This window comes from Enhydra lutris, unplaced genomic scaffold, assembly GCF_002288905.1.
Source record: "Enhydra lutris kenyoni isolate GAN:26980312 unplaced genomic scaffold, ASM228890v2 scaffoldscaffold10, whole genome shotgun sequence".
Classification (NCBI taxonomy): domain Eukaryota; kingdom Metazoa; phylum Chordata; class Mammalia; order Carnivora; family Mustelidae; genus Enhydra; species Enhydra lutris.
In genome coordinates, this window is record NW_019154094.1 from 20537589 (window position 1) to 20555643 (window position 18055).

Below are 18055 nucleotides of genomic sequence, written 5' to 3' on the forward strand. Positions count from 1 at the left end.
AGTTGTTCCTTCTGCCCATGATGTGGATCCTTGGCCTTTTGTCTACTTCACTCCTACTCATCATCAAACACTACTTCCCCAGGGATGCCTCCCTGATCTCCCAGACTGACACCAACCTCACAGCATCCCCTCCCATGGGTGTGATTTTTTTCATGTGATCACTTGTTTAATATACCTCTTTCCCACTAAGTTGTCTGAGATCAGGGCCTATGTCTGATTTTGCTCACTGTTGCGTCTTCAGCACCTTGCTCAAATATTTGCTGAATGCATGAATGGTTTAATGTCCACAAACAATAACACTAGCTAAAAGCTCTTCTGAAATTACCTTATATAGTTGTCATGGAGGGAACAACAATAGTAACAGTGGGTAAGTGACCGTTGCTTAGGAAAAACCAACACACAACAGGCGACCAGAGTATGTGTGGCTGTATGCACAGTAGCCGGGACCAGGCACTCCACTTGGAAGGGGACCCCGGTCTTTCTGCAGCCCCAACATCTACTTTAGCACCTAGGAAAATGCCCAAAAGGTCAGTGGCACATGGGTGGCTCTCCTTTACTGAGTTTCGTTTAAGCTTGCAGGTGCATTTCCAAAGAGTTCTTGCCCACCTGATGGCAAGTTTGGTGCTTAGTACTCATCTCAATCCAGCGTTAAGCTGAATTGGAAAAACAAAGGGAACAAATGGGCAGCTTTGATGGCAAACTGAAAAGATGATACAATTCACGCAAATATCTTTGACTCCCTCTTGAGAAACATCTATATATCAAAATTAGCAAGGATTTTTAACTGTACACAAATTCTTTCAGACGATCCACGACAGAGGAAACTATTTCGTATCATTCAACTGTGTCACATTATAGCTAATAAATTAAAAATATTCTTTCTCATGTAATGTTATTAGGAGATGTACTGTAGTTCAAAAAACTTTCTTGAGCGCCTACCAAGTGCTAGGTAGTACTCTACCTGGTAGGGAAGGTTTTGAGATAAATTGCATAGCTCATGTTCTCAAAGGCCTCGCAGACTAATGGAGATTATGGCAATAGAGTATAACAAGGGCAGAAAAAAAAAGAAGAAAAAAAGAAAGTTATACAAGCCATGTTGCAGGTGCACTGTAGACAAAGTGAAAAGATGCCACATTGTATAAAGAAGATAATAATGGTGCAGAGTTTCTAGAAAACTCACCAAGGAAAAACTTGGTCTTTAGTTTCCAGAACCCTTTTTTCTAGAAACTTGGTTTCTGGAAAACTCACCAGGGAAACTCACCAAGGAGACCATAAAAGACCTAAAATAACATAGAGTCCTCGGGATGCCTGGGTGGTGCCATTGGTTGAGCATCCAATGTTTAGTTTCAGCTCAGCTGATCTCGGGGTTGTGAGAGTGAGCCCTGCATAGAGCCCTGCGTGGAGCCCCACACTCAGTGTGGGGTCTGCTTGAGACTCTCTCTCCCTCTCCCTCTACCCCATCCCCTGCTCTCTCTTTCACTCAAATAAAAATAAACAAATCTTTAAAAAATATTATAGAGTTCAGCTTCCTAATTTCACAATAAGAAAAATGAGCCCCCTCCCCGGGCCCCGCCCCACCGAGGTGATGAGGTTTTGATTAGTTCATGCCAAATCCAGAACTGAAACCCAAAAGTTTCCTTTAAGGAATTGTCAAAGATGTAACCCAGTACTACTGTTCTTACTGGCTTTCTCAAAAACCATTCCAGACATCGTGGGTTGAGATATCAAGCAAACTTTGATTTGCAGTTTGTGAGGGATCAAGATACATCTTCCTGCCTCCCATCTGGCCCCTTATCCAATTTCTTTCTGCTACATCAGGGGAAATAACTTTCCCAAATGCAAATCTGACCATGCCATTGCTCTGTATTGAATTGCCTCCTTATAATCTGTTTGCTGCACTAGATTTCTAAGCCCCAAGAGTGCAAGAACAGATGCATTCCCACCCTCCAGCTCAGAACCTAGATTCTCAGGTAGGCTAAGCTACTAGAACAAATAAATAAACTTCAAATCCTTAGTGTTTTACGACACAAGAAGTTATTGATTTATTTATTTTTTACTTTTTGTGTGACAGTATGGAGCCAGGGTTCCAGATCTATGGCCGATTTACTCCATGTAGCCTTGTAGGGACCCAGGATGTCAGTGATGCTTGTGGTTTTAACACGTGGCTTCCAAAGAGTCCTGGATAATTTCTATGTTAGTCATGTGGAAATGGGAAAGAACAGAGAAGAGCTTATATGGAAGGTGACCACACTTTTCTACTCCTTTTCCATTGGGGGGTCTTTAGTCCAGAGTGACATAAATGCAAGGAAGCCTAGGCTGTCTAGTGGGCTAGACACACTTGAGCACTACTTTTCTACGTGGCAAGGAGAAAAAGGGGTTTGAAAGACAAATGATGTTCCACTAGAAGGTTCGCTGAAGATTTACTGGAAATAAATGAATTTTTAAATCATTGTACAGCTTTATTTTATTTTTTAAAAGATTTGTTTAATTAACTGATTAATTATCTAATAGCATGTGTGAGCAGGGAGAGGGGCAGAGGGAGAGGGAGACAGAGAATCCCGAGCTGACTCTGCACTAAGCGCAGTGCCCGACATGGGGCTTAACCTCGTGAACCTTGAGATCATGACCTGAGCCGAAATCAGAAGTCCCACCTGTAAAAACTGAGCCAGCCAGGTGTCCCTGCATTGCTTTACTTTAGACGCAGAGATGAATACCCACACTCCAAAATCATTATGTTTCTTTCATTTTGTTGGCAGCGTTTCAATATCGAAACAACTGGCTTCAATAGAAGGTAAGACACAGGGTGACTGCGATGTACGTATTTCTCCTCTGCCAGGACAGTGCACGGAGAATTAAAAACAACAGGACATCAAAGAATGCCAGAGATGTGAGAGAACTTGTGGGTACATCATCAAATATTCATCATGTTCTTTTTAAAGACTTGAGAACTGAGGTCCAGTGACAGGACTGAGTTTATCCAAACTTAGTCCATGCGAGGCCAAGCTCAGAGGAGAGCCTGGGTCCTCCGACCCCTAATTCAGGGTGCTTCCCACGTGCCCAGCTGCTTCTCTACGGGCAGCATCCTCAGGCTGTCCATAGCAAGACCATCAATATCTAAGTCATGAATGGTCGCTGGACTCAGAATGCAATCAACCCCCGACTGCCTCTGTTGATGGAGTGAGAACACAGTGTGGTCAACTCTCAAAACGTAAATATTTGCCGTCAAAATTCTATGTTATAAGTAAAATATTTTTCGAGCTAATAATATTGCCATAGAAAGAACAATATAAGAAAAAGACCGCCCCTATACTTGGATCATGATCTAATTCCAAAATCTGTGGCTTTAAAATATTTACAGAGTAAGAAGCACAAATGGGTAGTTACTATGTTGCAATTGTTTTTCTTCCTGGATGGCTGGCCAATGTCTCCAAAGGAGACTCTGTGTTTTTACTGAAATAAATTTCCATCATGATGAAACTATTATTTTTATACTGTCACAATAAGAAAACAGTGATTTCTGTTTTATAATTTACACAATTTTGGATACTTTTGATAAATATCTCACCACATGGCTAATACAACTTATCCCTTCTAAGAGGTTGAGAGGGGTTGTAACTCTCTGCATCACCTTCACTGCCCCTAAACACACACACACACACACACCCATTCCCAGCACCAGACTCCCTACCCTGGACCGTTGGACCACATTTACTCCCATGCCTTGAAAAAACACAGGATAAACATGGTTCATCTTCCCAGAATGTGTTTTATTCAATGACAAGTAGTTTTAAATGTTATCCATTGAAATAAGACACGGATAGAGCATGGAATAGAGGTCAATATGAACTCCCATTTTCTCTGCTGGCTGCTTGGTCCTGTGCCCTTGATCTCTTTAGGGTGGGAACAAGGGATGAGTACATATTTGCCTCTAGCCTCCAAGACAGTTTTGTAGCAGGGAAGTTTGAGAAGCATTAGCGTGTTGGGGAAACTACTGACCTAGAGAGAAAAGAACAGAGACCTGATTTTCTGCCCTGCCATGTACTACCGATGTGAATTTGGACAAACTGCTTCTCTCAGGCGGGTCTTTATTTCTTCATTTGCAAAGATAACTAATATTAGGAAAATTTCTAAAACGAGGTGATTCTGACACCTTGCCACACCAAGAGTTGGTTTCTATGACTCTGAAGTGTCAGGAATTTCGCTAGATCTAACGTTTAGAGCTCAGCGCCATGTTCCAAGGCAGGTAAGGGGAAAGAGGCAGAGGATGGCTCCAATGTTCCAACCATCTCAATTTAACACACATACACTGAGGTGTGTAACACACCAGGGCCGGGAAATGAGCATAGAGATAACTACAACATATCTCAATAATTTGATTAGATTGATCGCATGTTGAAACGACAGTATTTCTGATCCATTGGGTTACATAAACTGGGTTATGAAAATGATTTTGTATGTTTCTTTTCACCCTTTTAACGTGGCTGCTGGTAAGATTAGATTATCTTTATGGCTCATGTGACATTTCTTTTGGGCAGCTCTGATCTAGAAGGAAATTCAGATGGATCAGCTATGTTTTGGTGTGAGGGTTATGATAAGTCTGTGTTTGGGGAAGTAGAGAAACACAAAGGAGGAACCCGTTTCCCATTCTGGGGGTTTGGGAAAGAGTCCTACAGAATGCATTGCCTGAGAAACAGTACAGAGAGGCAGTGTGCCTCATAGTGAGGCACCAGCCTGGCTGTGTGACCTTGAACAAGCTACTTACCTTTGTGAGCCTCTGTGTCCTTATCTGCAAAGTGGTGAAGATGTGCAAACCCACCTCGGAAGCTTGGTGTTAAGAGTTCAGTGACTCAAATCCTGTGCATCCTATGGGAGAATGGCTAGCATGTAGAATACTAGGTCTGTAATCGTTCATTTCAATTGTCTTCTAGAACGCAAACACCAAATTAAGAATTGCTTTCTTGATACTGCTCACTGTTCCATCCCCAGAACTAGGACAGAGCCTGGTAATAAGTATTTGCCAAAAAATACTTGCTGGGAGAACGGAGTAAAGGGACTACACACAGTTTAGTATTATTAAAACATGAAAAGTGAGGTAGGAAACAGCAGGAGAGGCCACCACGAAGTGCCCCATTTAACACCCTCTCTCACACGCCCCTTCCAGAGGCAAGACAGCTGATAAAAGATGCCGAAAGAGAAACATCAACCCCTTGGGTTTTTAATAGGACTTAGCCCTTTACAATATGCTTTCACATATTTGCTCACAACTCCGTGAGGGAGACAGGGCAGGAATTAAAAGGCAACATGCTGAGTTTATTAAGGGAAGAACCCGACCATAAAAACAGGAAACCAAAACACCTCTGCAAACTATCATGAATGTTGGTAGGACAACCAAGAGCACCTCGTTATCCTTTATTTGTAGTATTTTCTAGTTCAATTTGTACCATGAACATATGCTGTTTCATAGTCAGGGAAAAAATGCCTGCTGGGGTTAAAAGAATGACAGAGAAGGAAGAGGAGTTGGCTTGCCCAGATGGAGGCTCCCATCTAGATTGCAGAGGGACCTGAACTTCTGGGAGTGTGGGGGAGGGTCTGGACAATGTCTGGATCCCACAGCCTCTGTGGAGATGACCTTACAAAGAGAGACTCCAAACCAGCAGGTCTCTCTATGGACTTTGAAGTCACACAGACTTTCAAATCCTTCATCTGCCTCTTTTGAGCAATGTGACCTTAAAACTCCTAATCTCTCCATGTGTCAATTTCCCATATGTAAAACTGAGACACAAATAGTGCCTAACTCTATGAGTTTTACTAAGCATTAAATAAAATTATGTTGGAAAAGCATCTGGCACCCAGTAAACAAGGAAGGTGTCTGTCATCATTTGCAGGCTCGCTTATGGCTTGCAAACATACCCCTTCCTCGCCAGAAAGGCAGAGGCTGGAGATCACGAGGTCACTGTCCCCGTGACCCAGTCGAGCAGCTCATACGGGGCTGCTCTCCATGTTGTAGATGCCCCAGGGCGGTGTGCCAGGTTCCTCAGGTCCTTCTTCGGGCTTCTTTGCACCCATGCCATGGCCAAAGCGATGTCTCAAAAACAAAACAAGATCATGGCAGCCCCTCTGAGCCTTCCCAAGTTACTCTTGGTTATTAATTAATAAATTAACTGGCCGGAATTACGAAGGAATATTTACCTCTTGAAGCATTAAGCTATTTCCTCTAAGCAACGGGTTTCCTAAAGACAGAATAAATAGAGCTAATTCTTCAGCCACTTAAATTCAAGGTTACCACCTTATTGCATCCCACCGCCTCAAACACACACACACACACACTCCAGGGAAGGCAGGTAGACACAAGCTAGAAGAATATGCTCATTTCCTGGGATTACTGATGGGCAGCAAAGTGCTGGGTAACTGAGAATCTCAATTCGAGCTGTGGGACATGGATGGGACTAGAGGAGATTATGCTGAGTGAAATAAGTCAAGCAGAGAGAGTCAAGTATCATATGGTTTCACTTACTTGTGGAGCATAAGGAATAACATGGAAGACATTGGGAGATGGAGAGGAGAAGTGAGTTGGGGGATATCGGAGGGGGAGACGAAGCATGAGAGACTGCGGACTCTGAGAAACAAACTGAGGGTTTTGGAGGAGAGGGGGTTGGGGGTTGTGTGAGCCTGTATTGCATGGAGCACTGGGTGTGGTGCATAAACAATGAACACTGGAACATTGAAAAGAAATAAAATAAAATAAAATGGAAAAAAAATTCTAACTGTGGGTTTCGTGGATGTGGCAGAGAGGAAGGGAGGAGGAGGAAGAGGAGGTTAAGGATGGGGGAGAAAGAACTAAAAATCAAATCCAGAGAAGCAGGGAATGTTCTGAGGCTGGAGCTCGAGGCTCCACTGGACAAGCAGACGGAAGTAGGAAAGGTCAGGCTCAAGACATTGGCAGTGAGGAGCAGAAACTAGGAAGGAAATCAGGGAGGAAGAAGATGAGAACACAGGTTTGCAGACATTCATTGCACAAATATATGTGAAGCACCTGCCATGTGCCAGGCATTATTCTAAATATCGCAGGTTCCACAGAATAGAAGACATGCAAAAAAAAAAAAAAAAAAAAACACCCAAAAAACAAAAAAACTATCTTCATGAGGTTTATGTTTTCCACATGGATTCCAATTCAGGCTCTGCCACTCAGTAGTAGTGTGTCCTCAGCAAGATCACATCCTCCCGCCATCTGTAAAGTGGTAGATGATGGAGATACGTACTATGCCTGAACTGGAAAAGTCGGCATAGCAAACGTATCAATTCTCCTCAAATTTTTCTTAAGGTTTATTGTGAGTCCTATAGATACACAGAAAGGAAAAAGGCCTAGAGTAGCTAAAATTGTTTTGAAAAAGGAGAAAATGGGGGACTCACCGTCCCCCATGTTATTGTTTACGATATGGCTATAGGAATCAAAACAGCAGACCGCTGAGAGAGGGTCAGATGCACAGATCGATAGAACAGAATAGGGAACCCAGTGACTGACCTATACAAAGATGCCCAACTGATTTTTGACAAAGAGAGAGGAAAGATACTATTTTTAACAACTGATAGAGGAGCAGATCGTCATCCATCTTAAAAAAAAAAAAAAAAATGAACCTCTACCTAAATCTCACACCTGCTACAAAAATGAACTCAGCGTGGACCATGGATTTAAACGTAGGCCCTAAGATTATAAAACTTCTCATTTCACGTGGGATAAATCTTTCATAAGAGGAAAAAAATCGGTAAATCAGACTTCATAAAAAATTAGAAACTATTTCCCGTACAAAGGATCTCAATTGAAAATATTAAAAAACCCAACAATGGACAGAGTAGAAGAAAATATTTTCAAAGGAAAGTCCGATTCCTTTCCAGGGGCTGTAAATTCTGCATGGGCCAGTCCCACCTTCTTTCCTAATCAGACATCCTTCTCGGTTCCCACCACAGCTGTCTCCTACCAGCCCCCACAACATGCCAGACTCCTTCTGATCTGAGCCTTCACGTCTTCTGCTCCCTGAGCCTGGGACATCTGGCACAGTCCTACTCCCAACCTGACTTTCCCCAACCAATGATTTATAGGGCAGGATCCTTTTCATCCATTAGGTTTTAGCGTACGTGTTCGTGTAGTCTCAGAGACCTCCAAGACCAGCTACCTAAGTAGTTTTCATCCCAGATATATTTATTTTATTTTTTCTGTCTCTGTGCCTCCTTTGCTCATACATCACAAGCTGTAAATATGTATTATATATATATATATATATATGGACAAATAATTATTGAATATATGTAAAAACAAATATATACATATTCTCTTCTTGATTATTGCTTATTATCTCTCTAGATTGTAAAGTAGATTGTAAGAGGGCGAGACCCCATCTGGTTGTGTCACTTCTGGGTGCTGAGTCCCTTAGGAAAATGTCAGAAGTGTAGTAAGGGTTCAATACAAAAGTTGTGTTATCCTGTCTGATCATCATTCTTTGTATCAACAATTGTTACACATGACCCAGGCTAAAAGCCATAAGATTTTGGTTTTTTTTTTTTCTGTTCTTCTTCTTCATTCATTAGACAGCATGTACAAGCACTTACTACATAGCAGGGATTTGTGCCCCTGGGAATACAGGGAGAAAGAAAGGTAAGATCCCTGACCTCATGGAGCTTGCCTCTGAGTTAAGAAGAAAGACTATTAAAAATGCAATAACTGTAATATGTGAAAAGTTCTATAATATAGGATGTGGTAGGGCCTAAGAGGATAGAGAACACATGAATTTTCTCCACTGTACCTTGTGCAGTTCTCAGTGTTCACTGGGTACTACCCACTGCAGAGGAATGAGTTAGCACCACCCTTTCAAGGAGTTTAAACCAGAGAGACTAGCTGGGAAATCACTATGTCCTAGGCTGAGTCAAAGGGCTTCCCTTGTCCATCTTGATAGTAAAGAACCTGCTTTGGATGTAATCCTCCTTTATCACACTGATGGGAGGTGACGCTTTGATTGACATAGATAGAATGTAAATTCCACAAGAGCAGGACCTTCTCTTACTCAATGTGGCACCCTCAATGCTAGAGACTGAGCCTAGCACATAGTAGGTACCCTTTAAATATTTTATAGATCAGCAAACCAACACTGAGAGAGGTGAGGTGTTTTCTCAAGGTCACATGACAAAATGGTGGGAAATCCCATCCTGATTCTACTGATTCTTATTGTCCCTGAAGAAAGTGTTTTTTTGTTTTCTTTTTTTAGATTTTTATTTATTTATTTGACAGACAGAGATCACAAGTAGGCGGAGAGGCAGGCAGAGAGAGAGGGGGAAGCAGGACCCCTGCTGAGCAGAGAGCCCCATGCGGGGCTTGATCCCAGGACAATGAGATCACGACCAGAGCCAAAGGCAGAGGCTTAACCCACTGAGCTGCCCAGGTGCCCCCTGAAGAAAGTTTTGTTTCCCTTGTTTAAAGATCCAGGGCCAGACGTTCCTATAACCCACTCCCTGATAGAGGGCAAAGAATCCAAGTACAGGGCCGCATTGACACACATCTTCGAATCCTATGCCTCCGGGTTCCCTTGGAAAATATAACCTCATGTCTGGGGAAGAGTCATTCCTAACCTAGACAACATCACTTCTTCCCTTACAGCTCTGAAGAAGGGCTCAGATCTGGAAAAAGCCATTGCCACTATCGCACTGATCTTCAGAAACTCTTCTGACCCCGATGGGAAACTTGGAAAAGCTGTTGCCAAAAATTTGCTGCAAACTCAATTTAGGAATTTCACAGAGGTAAGTGAATTAACAGGCATGAAGAAGCAGGGACCACACCATCATGGCGGGCCCAAGAGCCAGCAATCACGTTCTTTTATTGAACAAATATTTAATGAAGACCTACCATTTGCCAGGAAGTGAGCTGAGCACTGGAGTTAATGCAATGGACAACCCAGCAATCTAACAATCCTGCAGAGCAGAGAAACATGCTGAAAAAGAAATAAGAAATATTCAAATAACCATGAAACAGGAGAGCATGCACTGAAAGAGTAAAATAGAGGGACCATCTTGGAGCAGTCAGTCCAAGAAGCTCTCCTGGAAAACAAAGGTATAGCTGAGATCTGAAGAATGAGCAAGAGTTAGTAATGCCAGGGAGGTGGGTGAGAGCTGAGAATGATAGCATGCCACGCAGAGGGAATGGTATATGCAAAGCCTGTAAGGCAGGTCGAAGACCTGGGAGGGCTGGGAAGTAGTTGGTGAGAAGGGAGAGGAAAGTAGGAAGCACTAGGAGATAGGCTGAGGAGGTAGACAGAAGCCAAATTACAGAGGCACCACCTGAGGGCAGAAGGAAGCCAGGCACAGTCTCTAAGTCCAGGACTAAGAAGTTACACCACCTGCAGATGGAACTGGGGTTGGGATGGGGAAAGAACAAAGAGAGAGTGTGAGGAAGCATCCAAACCAAGGACAAGGATGGTTGGGACTAAGGGGGTGAACAGGAGAGACATCTGGAAGGTGGAATGAACGGGATCTGATAACTGATTGGCTGTAGGGTTGAAGGACAGGAGAAGCAAATGATGACATTCCACTTTCTGACCTTGGGAAGAAGGGGGTGGTGGCCTTATTCCCAGAGAAGATAACGATTGGGAGATTAAGTAGATTTGAGGTGAGGTGGGGTGGGGGGAGAGGTGATGAGTTCCATTAGAATGTGTCAATTTTAAGATGTCCATGAAACATGCCAGAGGAGAAGGACAGCAACAGGACATATGACTTGGGCGATCAGAATAGAGATTTGTGTTGGCAATAGGGAAGTCAGAGTTAGCAGTAGATAAAGAGCCACAGACCTAAATTACCTACAGGCATATTCCCCAACCTTCAGTCCCTTGAATACCACCTTCAGTATTTCCCCCTATCTGCCTATAGCTTGTATGATAATTCACTTGGAACTTTTTCTTTAACTCTCCACTTAATTAAATTTATAGGAATACGTTAGTGCTATTGTAAATGTTAATTCAGTGGGTAAAAGTGGAAGGTAATAAAAGAATAGATGACTATTAACTTGTATTTAATATTTATTCCTGCATCACCTAAAACTAAGTTATATTCTACAAGCATACTTTGGGAAATGCTGGCCTTGGGGAAATGTGTAAGAAGAAAAGAGGGGCTCGCGCAGAGTCTAGTTCATCAATATTTTTGGGTAGGGAGAGTAAGAAAAAACTTAAAGCAGTCTCTAAGGTGCTATGTGTGTTCTGAGTTATTAAAAAGATAGGTATTATAATTGCATTAAAATATAAATGTAATGGGTTTTGTATATGACAGTTATATTGGGTGTCATCCACTGGGAGAAAGCTGGGTCAAGGGGACAACATCCTGTGAATCTTCGATTATTTTAAAACACTGTATGAGAAATCAACCTTGGTTTTGGATCCACGAATAAGTGATTTTTTTTTTTTTTAACCCAATTTCATTGAAACCGACTAGAACGGTGGTTGCCAGGGGCTGGGGGGCTGGGAGGGGGGAGTGAAGTGATGTAGGTCAAAGGACACACATTTTCCTTTACAAGAAGAATAAGTATCATTTGTATTATTCTTTGATTTTTTTTTTTAAAGAAAGACTTTTTCAGCCAGATCAGGCAGAATTTGACAAGTGGTAGAAAGTTCTAGGGAGTCTTTAAGGAAGGCGTGGGTGAGTAAATCCTATAACATTTGCCTGCATCAGAGGCCTAGAGAAATGACAAATTCCAGAGAGAAAAAGGCCTCCTAGCTGACGGCTAGGCAGTTCTTCAGAGAGCTTCTAACCAGCATGAAAAGGAGCACCTAGTGGAGGGTCATCCTGATGTCCAGTCGTCCCCCTTATGTGTGTGGATACTTCCTAGACCCCCATGGATGCCTGAACCCAGAGACAGAACCTAACCCTGTACAGACTGCTTCTCACTCTGCACAGGGAGGCTAGGAAGTAGTTGGTGAGAAGGGAGAGGAAAGTAGCAGGCACTCCAGGGAACTCAGGGGCATTCTCAGTATTAATGGCGATAAGCTTCACTTTGCACAGAGGAAACACGGAGTAATGTCAGAATGCTACCCGGGACCCAGCACCCAGCGCTGTGAGATTCCTTAAGGCAGGCGGGGTACCCGAGTCCACGCCTAAGATGGCGGCTCCTTGGTTCCTAACTGGGCTTTCTCCGGCATCCCCATGTGGAGTGGGGATATCTCTAGATATAGTTATCTCTATGCTGGTGAATAGAGATGGATCTTTTGGCTAAGGCCTGGGTTCTGAGGGAACGTCTCCTTTCTTACAAGCCTAACATAATTTGGGGGATCTTGACCTTCTATAGTCAGTCATTTATAATAAAACTGAGCATTTAAATGCACTATTAAGAAGACACAAAAACAAGAGGCTTCTGGGTGTCTCAGTTGGTTAAGCTGGGGACTCTTGGAGTTGGCTCAGGTCTTGATCTAATGGCTTACGAGTCGAGCCCCAGCTTGGGCTCTCTGTTCAGCAGGAGTCTGCCTGGATATTCTCTCCTTCTGCCTTCTCTCCCACTCGTGCAAGTGCACACTTTCTCACTTCCAAATAAATAAATAAATCTTCAGAAGAAGAAGGTGAAGAGGAGGAGGAGGAAGAAGAAACAGAACAAGATGGCTGGTCAGGCCCCAAGAGGGCCTGGACCTGGGTCAGCTCCTGTGCTCTTTCAAAATGCGGGGGGACAAAGAGAGATCTGGCACACCTGCGTGATCCTGTCCATTTAGCCTCCAACTGTGGCTCAGGTTGTGATCTCAGTGCCCTGGGATGGAGCCCCGTGGTGGGTCCACATTATCAGGGAGTCTGTTTGAAGATTCTCTCCCTCTCCCCCGGCTTGTGCTTGCCCTCCCTCCTTCAGACAAATAATTAATTTTTAAAGAGAAAGAGATATCTACAGCCACCTCTGACATTTGAGCAGTGTGCCATTCCACTGGTAAGTAATCCTATCTCTGCCTTGGATCTGACCCTTTCAAAATAGCACTGAGCTGTCCCGCAGAGAGGCAGGGGAAGATCCTCTTGCCCTCATGGTTAGGTGAGACCTCCTGAGAGAAGCAAGAGCCCAGGGAAACAAGGATGGTCTAGCCTGTAAGAGGAATGTATCATCATTCCTAAAGGGCCTTAGTTATTGCTGTGATGGCTTTTTACAGCTAGCACATGGGTGAGCATTTGGGGTTGAACTAAATGCAAACATCGCTCAGAATAACAGAGAATCAAATGACCCTAATGTTTTTAATGCCGCTTGGGAAGATATTTCACAAGCTGTGGTTGGAAACTAAAAAGCCTCTCCGTGTCTGTACTACTCATGTGTTTTTCCTTCAATCTATTTATGAGGACTGTGGACTTGGGGGTGATTTATGATCAAACTAAAAGCTGAACAATTTTGCAAAGCACAGATTTTCTATTAGCATTTTTATTTCGTATTTCTGGACAATTTTATTGTTCAGTGCAACACAGAATGAATACTTCCCATAACAGAGATTATATTTAAAAAAAACAGATTATATTTTGAAATTCTGAAAACATAACGTATCTGTTTCTAGAGAGGCAGATAGCTTAGCAGTTAAAAGTGTGGGCCCCAGGATCAGAAAGTTAAGACTATGAATTTGGGCTCCATAGATGCCTAGGTTGGGGCAAGTTACTCAATTCTCACTGAATCTCTGGTGTCCATCTGTAAAATGGGGATAATAATAGTGTTTTCAATGAGGTCACTACAGAAATTCAGTGAAATAACCTATGAAAAGATATAACACAATGCTCAACTAGTAGCACTAATAACAACTTGACATGACATTATTAATAACATGTTACAAAAACATGTTAATAATATGTTGCTTATTGCTTGTTTTCTGTAAAACCAATGTGGCAAAATGAATTTGGTTTTGACTTCTTCTTTATTCTCACAGGGACAAGAAACCAAGCTCAAATACCAAGACCTCCTTTCTGAACTCGACAAGCACACTGAAAATAAGCTTGATTTTGAGGATTTCATGATTTTGCTTTTAAGCCTCACTGTAATTTCAGATTTGCTGCAAAATATATGGAGTGTAAAAATCGTGAATTAAATAGTTTTAAATGTGCAGTTAAACAAAATAATGGTAGTAGACAGTGTTAAATGTTTAAGGATTTTTTTCTGTTTTATTTTTAATTAATTGAGCCTTCTGATCATGAATTTGGAAAGGCCTGGGATGGTTCTGATTGCTAATATTTGGATCCAATGCAACTCCAAAAGTCCGTGCATACTCTGCAGGATGTTTACATAGTACAGTGTCTGGGTCCTTTACAATAGGATAGATTTGATACCACTGAATATCAAATTGCTTTTGCTTAGTCAAGAGAGACTTAGAACACTTTCCTTATAGTCATTGACTTACTCATTCATTCATTTATTAACTGATGTTTGTTGAGCGTCTACCTGATGGTACTGCTGAAGATACGTAATGAACTAGCTATATAATCTGTACCCTCAGACATGATTACAGAAGTCTAGCAGAAGAGATGGACATTTAACACTGTATTAGCCAATTGCAAATACAGTATAACCATAACCATGATAAGGGCATTAGGATACTAGAAGAGATCATTACCTGACATGGGCTCAAAGGTCAGAGAAACTTTATTGACATTCTGCAAAAGGCAAAACTACCCAGAGGCGGGAGAGATTAGTGGTTGCCAAAACCGTGGGAGGGAAGTGAAGTTGTTCACAAACGGGCACGAAAGAACTTTCAGGAGGAATGGCAATGTTTTATATCTTGATTGTGGTGGTGGCGACATGACTGTACACATTTGTCAAACTCTTAGAACCGTATACTAAGTAAAAAGGATGAATTTTACTGTATGTGAATTATACCTAAATAACCACGACTTAAAACCAAAACACCCCAATATCCTCGCAATGTCTGCCAAGACTTTGTTGCCAACCAACAACTTTCTGAAAGTATCTTCTAAAAGCGGATGTGTTTCAAGGACACACATCCCCTATGTCCATGCCTGTGTTCCTGACTTTGAATACACACACATCAGTGCCTGAGACTTCGAGGCAGACTTCCACAAAGACATTTACTCATTTAAAATTACTATAACTTCCAAAATCCCTCCCCCTTATTTTGCCTTTTCTTCCTAGCTCAACACTGTAAGCCTCACATACATATGTGAAGAACCCCTTTCAGGAGGCAGACCTTGACCCTTGGTCTCATCCTGTAGTGTTCCCAACCCACCAAGACCCAATCCCTTGGCCCTTTCCACTTTTCAAACCTCAGACATTCTAAGTGTAAGAAAAAGCTCCAGACGTTACCTTCTATCACCATTTTAAGAGGAAGTGCAAGTGTTCAACAGGACTCATGCTAAGTGTCAGGCACCCTTTTAGGGGCTTTACAAATAATAACTCATTTAACCCCCATAACAACCCTCTGAGGTAGGTATTAGTATTATGATCTTATAGATGAGGAAACTGAGAGGTTTTGATTTTCCCAAAGTCACATACCTGGCAAGTTTGAGAGTTTTCTGTCCTCTCTGTGGGCATTGCTAATTTTGTTTTAATATTAGACTTCATCGTTAGCAATAATATTATAATTCAACAGAAATAACTGTGCACATTTCAGGCATGGTGCAAGAAAGAGGCACCAGCTGGGTCCTGGGGAACCATTTGGCATCCCTCAAATAGAACTCTGTGGGCTGCTCTGCCTCAAAGCCCTTTGTATCCTAGTCACAAGTAGCTGAATATGGCAGTTTTGGTGACCAATGAGAAGGTCAAATTCACACCTTTCAGAGAAGGGAAAAAGACGTGCTGGCCAATGGTGTGATGAGGAATCTTGGAGCCGTTCCAACCTTCTGGGATCCAAGTAAGAATTTTTGAAAATCCACCCCAGATGGAAAGTCACGCTCCTCTAAGGAGGATATCAATTATAGAATCTATTTTAGCTCGATGCAAAGAATGAAAACAGAGCCAGAGCACGTGAAGCACTTAGAGAAATCAAAGAGCATGATGAGAAGACACTAGATCGTAAAGGCCTCCCTCCCTTCCTGGTGTTAGTCCCAGAACCACGAGTTCTACTCTGAAGACAGAGGTACCATCTTGAATGTTACTGGTCATTCATTGGAGGTGAGGTGATGAACGCAAATCTGTCTTGGGATTTCTTGATTGCAAGGAACAAAACCCATTCCATCACCCAGACATACATAGACACACACACAAAGGAAGGCTTGTGTTTATCACAGGGGCATATAATGAAATGAAAGGTCAGAGAATGCAATTAATGTGCACAAAATACTGGAAACAGTAATAGAAAGCAAGGCCAAGATTTTGTGCTTAGTTTCTCTTAGATTAATTGGTTTCTTGTCTCTGCGTCTGTCTACATCTGTCATTATTCTGCATTCTCAACCTCCCTTCCCCCTACCCATGCTCCCTCATTCTCATTTCTATGCCTATCTCTATCCCCCTTTTTATCTCCGTCTCTTGACCAGTTCTTTCTGCTTCTTGGCACAAGAGCAAATACAATGTCCCCATTGCTAATCTCACCTCTCTCTCTAAATGCTCAACAGACACTCCGTAGCAGCTCAGAAACCCAATCGCAATCCCCAAGAGAGGGAATCTGATTGTCTGCGTTTGAGTAGGGACTTTTGATCTAGTTGCCTGCATTTTGAGAAGCAAATTACACGCCCACGCAAGCAGGGACTGTGGGAACGGAGTCTTTGCAAAGAATATGGGCACGTTCTCAAAGAAAGAAGGGAGGGGTTGGGGAAGACATGATTGACAGGCGAAATTAACAAAAAGCTCTAAATCAAAATCTATAACTTGGACTAGAAGATAATGTTATTTGCTTCTCAGGTATGGGCTCAGGAAAAGTGTCTTGACGGAATTATCTCATTTGTTATTCTAAGTGAAACCTTTCTTGCATTGTCACTGTATGAAAGGAGCTAACCTGAGCCTCCCTGGGAAGTTTTCCTGTGATTAAATATAGTTAAAATATTCCTATCCGAGAGCTGCAAGTACCCTTGCAATTTGGTGAGTGTGACAGAAACATACCCAGTCCTAGAACCCATAATTTTCTTTATTCTAGTGTCTAAAAATGGGTCCAAGTATGAGATCAGGAATGGTGCTTTAAATAGTCCTTTGTAAGAAGGGGGAAAAGGGCTGGAAGAAAACCAGCAGGAGTCATGCTCATCAGCTGACCTTCAGCGTCAGTAGAGCTAATGAGCGCTCTTGGGGAGACCAGTCTGCTGAACCCAAAAAGGGTGGCCCTGCCCATGGACGGGGGAGACCGTGACCCAGAGAATTCGGGCCTGAAATATTTATCGTGCCATTCTCCTTTCCTCTAATTCCATTCCAGGCCACATGGACTCACACCTCTCTTTGATTCTCTGGGGGTACAAATCTGGAAAGTGTCGTGATGGAAAGTGGGTCTGGGCATTTCTCTCCTCACCCCCCACCCACAGCACACTTGAGGAATACCATGCAATCTTGTTACAAGTTTTCAATATCTGAGCCACAATTCCGAATGTAAGGAACGGTGAAGGCGCTGATGTTTTTTCCCAGTCATTTGCTGACAACTATACCTAAAGAGAGGCTTCCGGTGGTCTTGATTTCCCCCACTCTGTGTGGGGGTTCAGACTGTGTTATTGGGAGGGCTCTGTCCCTAGAGAAATTATTGACCCAGACAAGTGGACCGGACAGACAGAGAACCCGGACTCTCATCCAAGCTCGGCCACCACCAGCTGTGTGGCTCTGAGAAAGCCCTCCCCATTTTTTGACGGAGCCTCGTGTTTTCTCCAATTGCAATTTGGGAGAGTCTGACTGAGACTGAGAGTCACATGAGTCCTTCAGGGATACGAAGGCAGCCTGAACACATGCGTCTTCTTCTTTTTTTTTTTTTTTTCCTCTCTCTCTCTCTTTTTTAAAGATTTTATTTATTTATTTGACAGACAGAGATCACAAGTAGGCAGAGAGGCAGGCAGAGAGAGAGGGGGAAGCAGGCTCCCCGCTGAGCAGGGAGCCTGATGCGGGGCTCGATCCCAGGACCCCGAGATCACCACCTGAGCCGAAGGCAGAGGCCTA

The 18055-nt window shown here is 42.8% G+C and overlaps 1 protein-coding gene across 1 annotated transcript; it reads left to right on the forward strand.

Annotated features, from left to right (window-relative positions):
• Window positions 1-417: 417 nt before the first annotated feature.
• LOC111144370 (sentan, cilia apical structure protein) lies at window positions 418-14094 on the forward strand. The gene is made up of 4 exons (XM_022498644.1): window positions 418-527; window positions 2757-2791; window positions 9647-9786; window positions 13908-14094. Exons 1-4 carry the CDS (start codon window positions 418-420, stop codon window positions 14064-14066), a joined length of 444 nt encoding a protein of 147 aa, XP_022354352.1. The 3' UTR covers window positions 14067-14094.
• Window positions 14095-18055: the final 3961 nt, after the last annotated feature.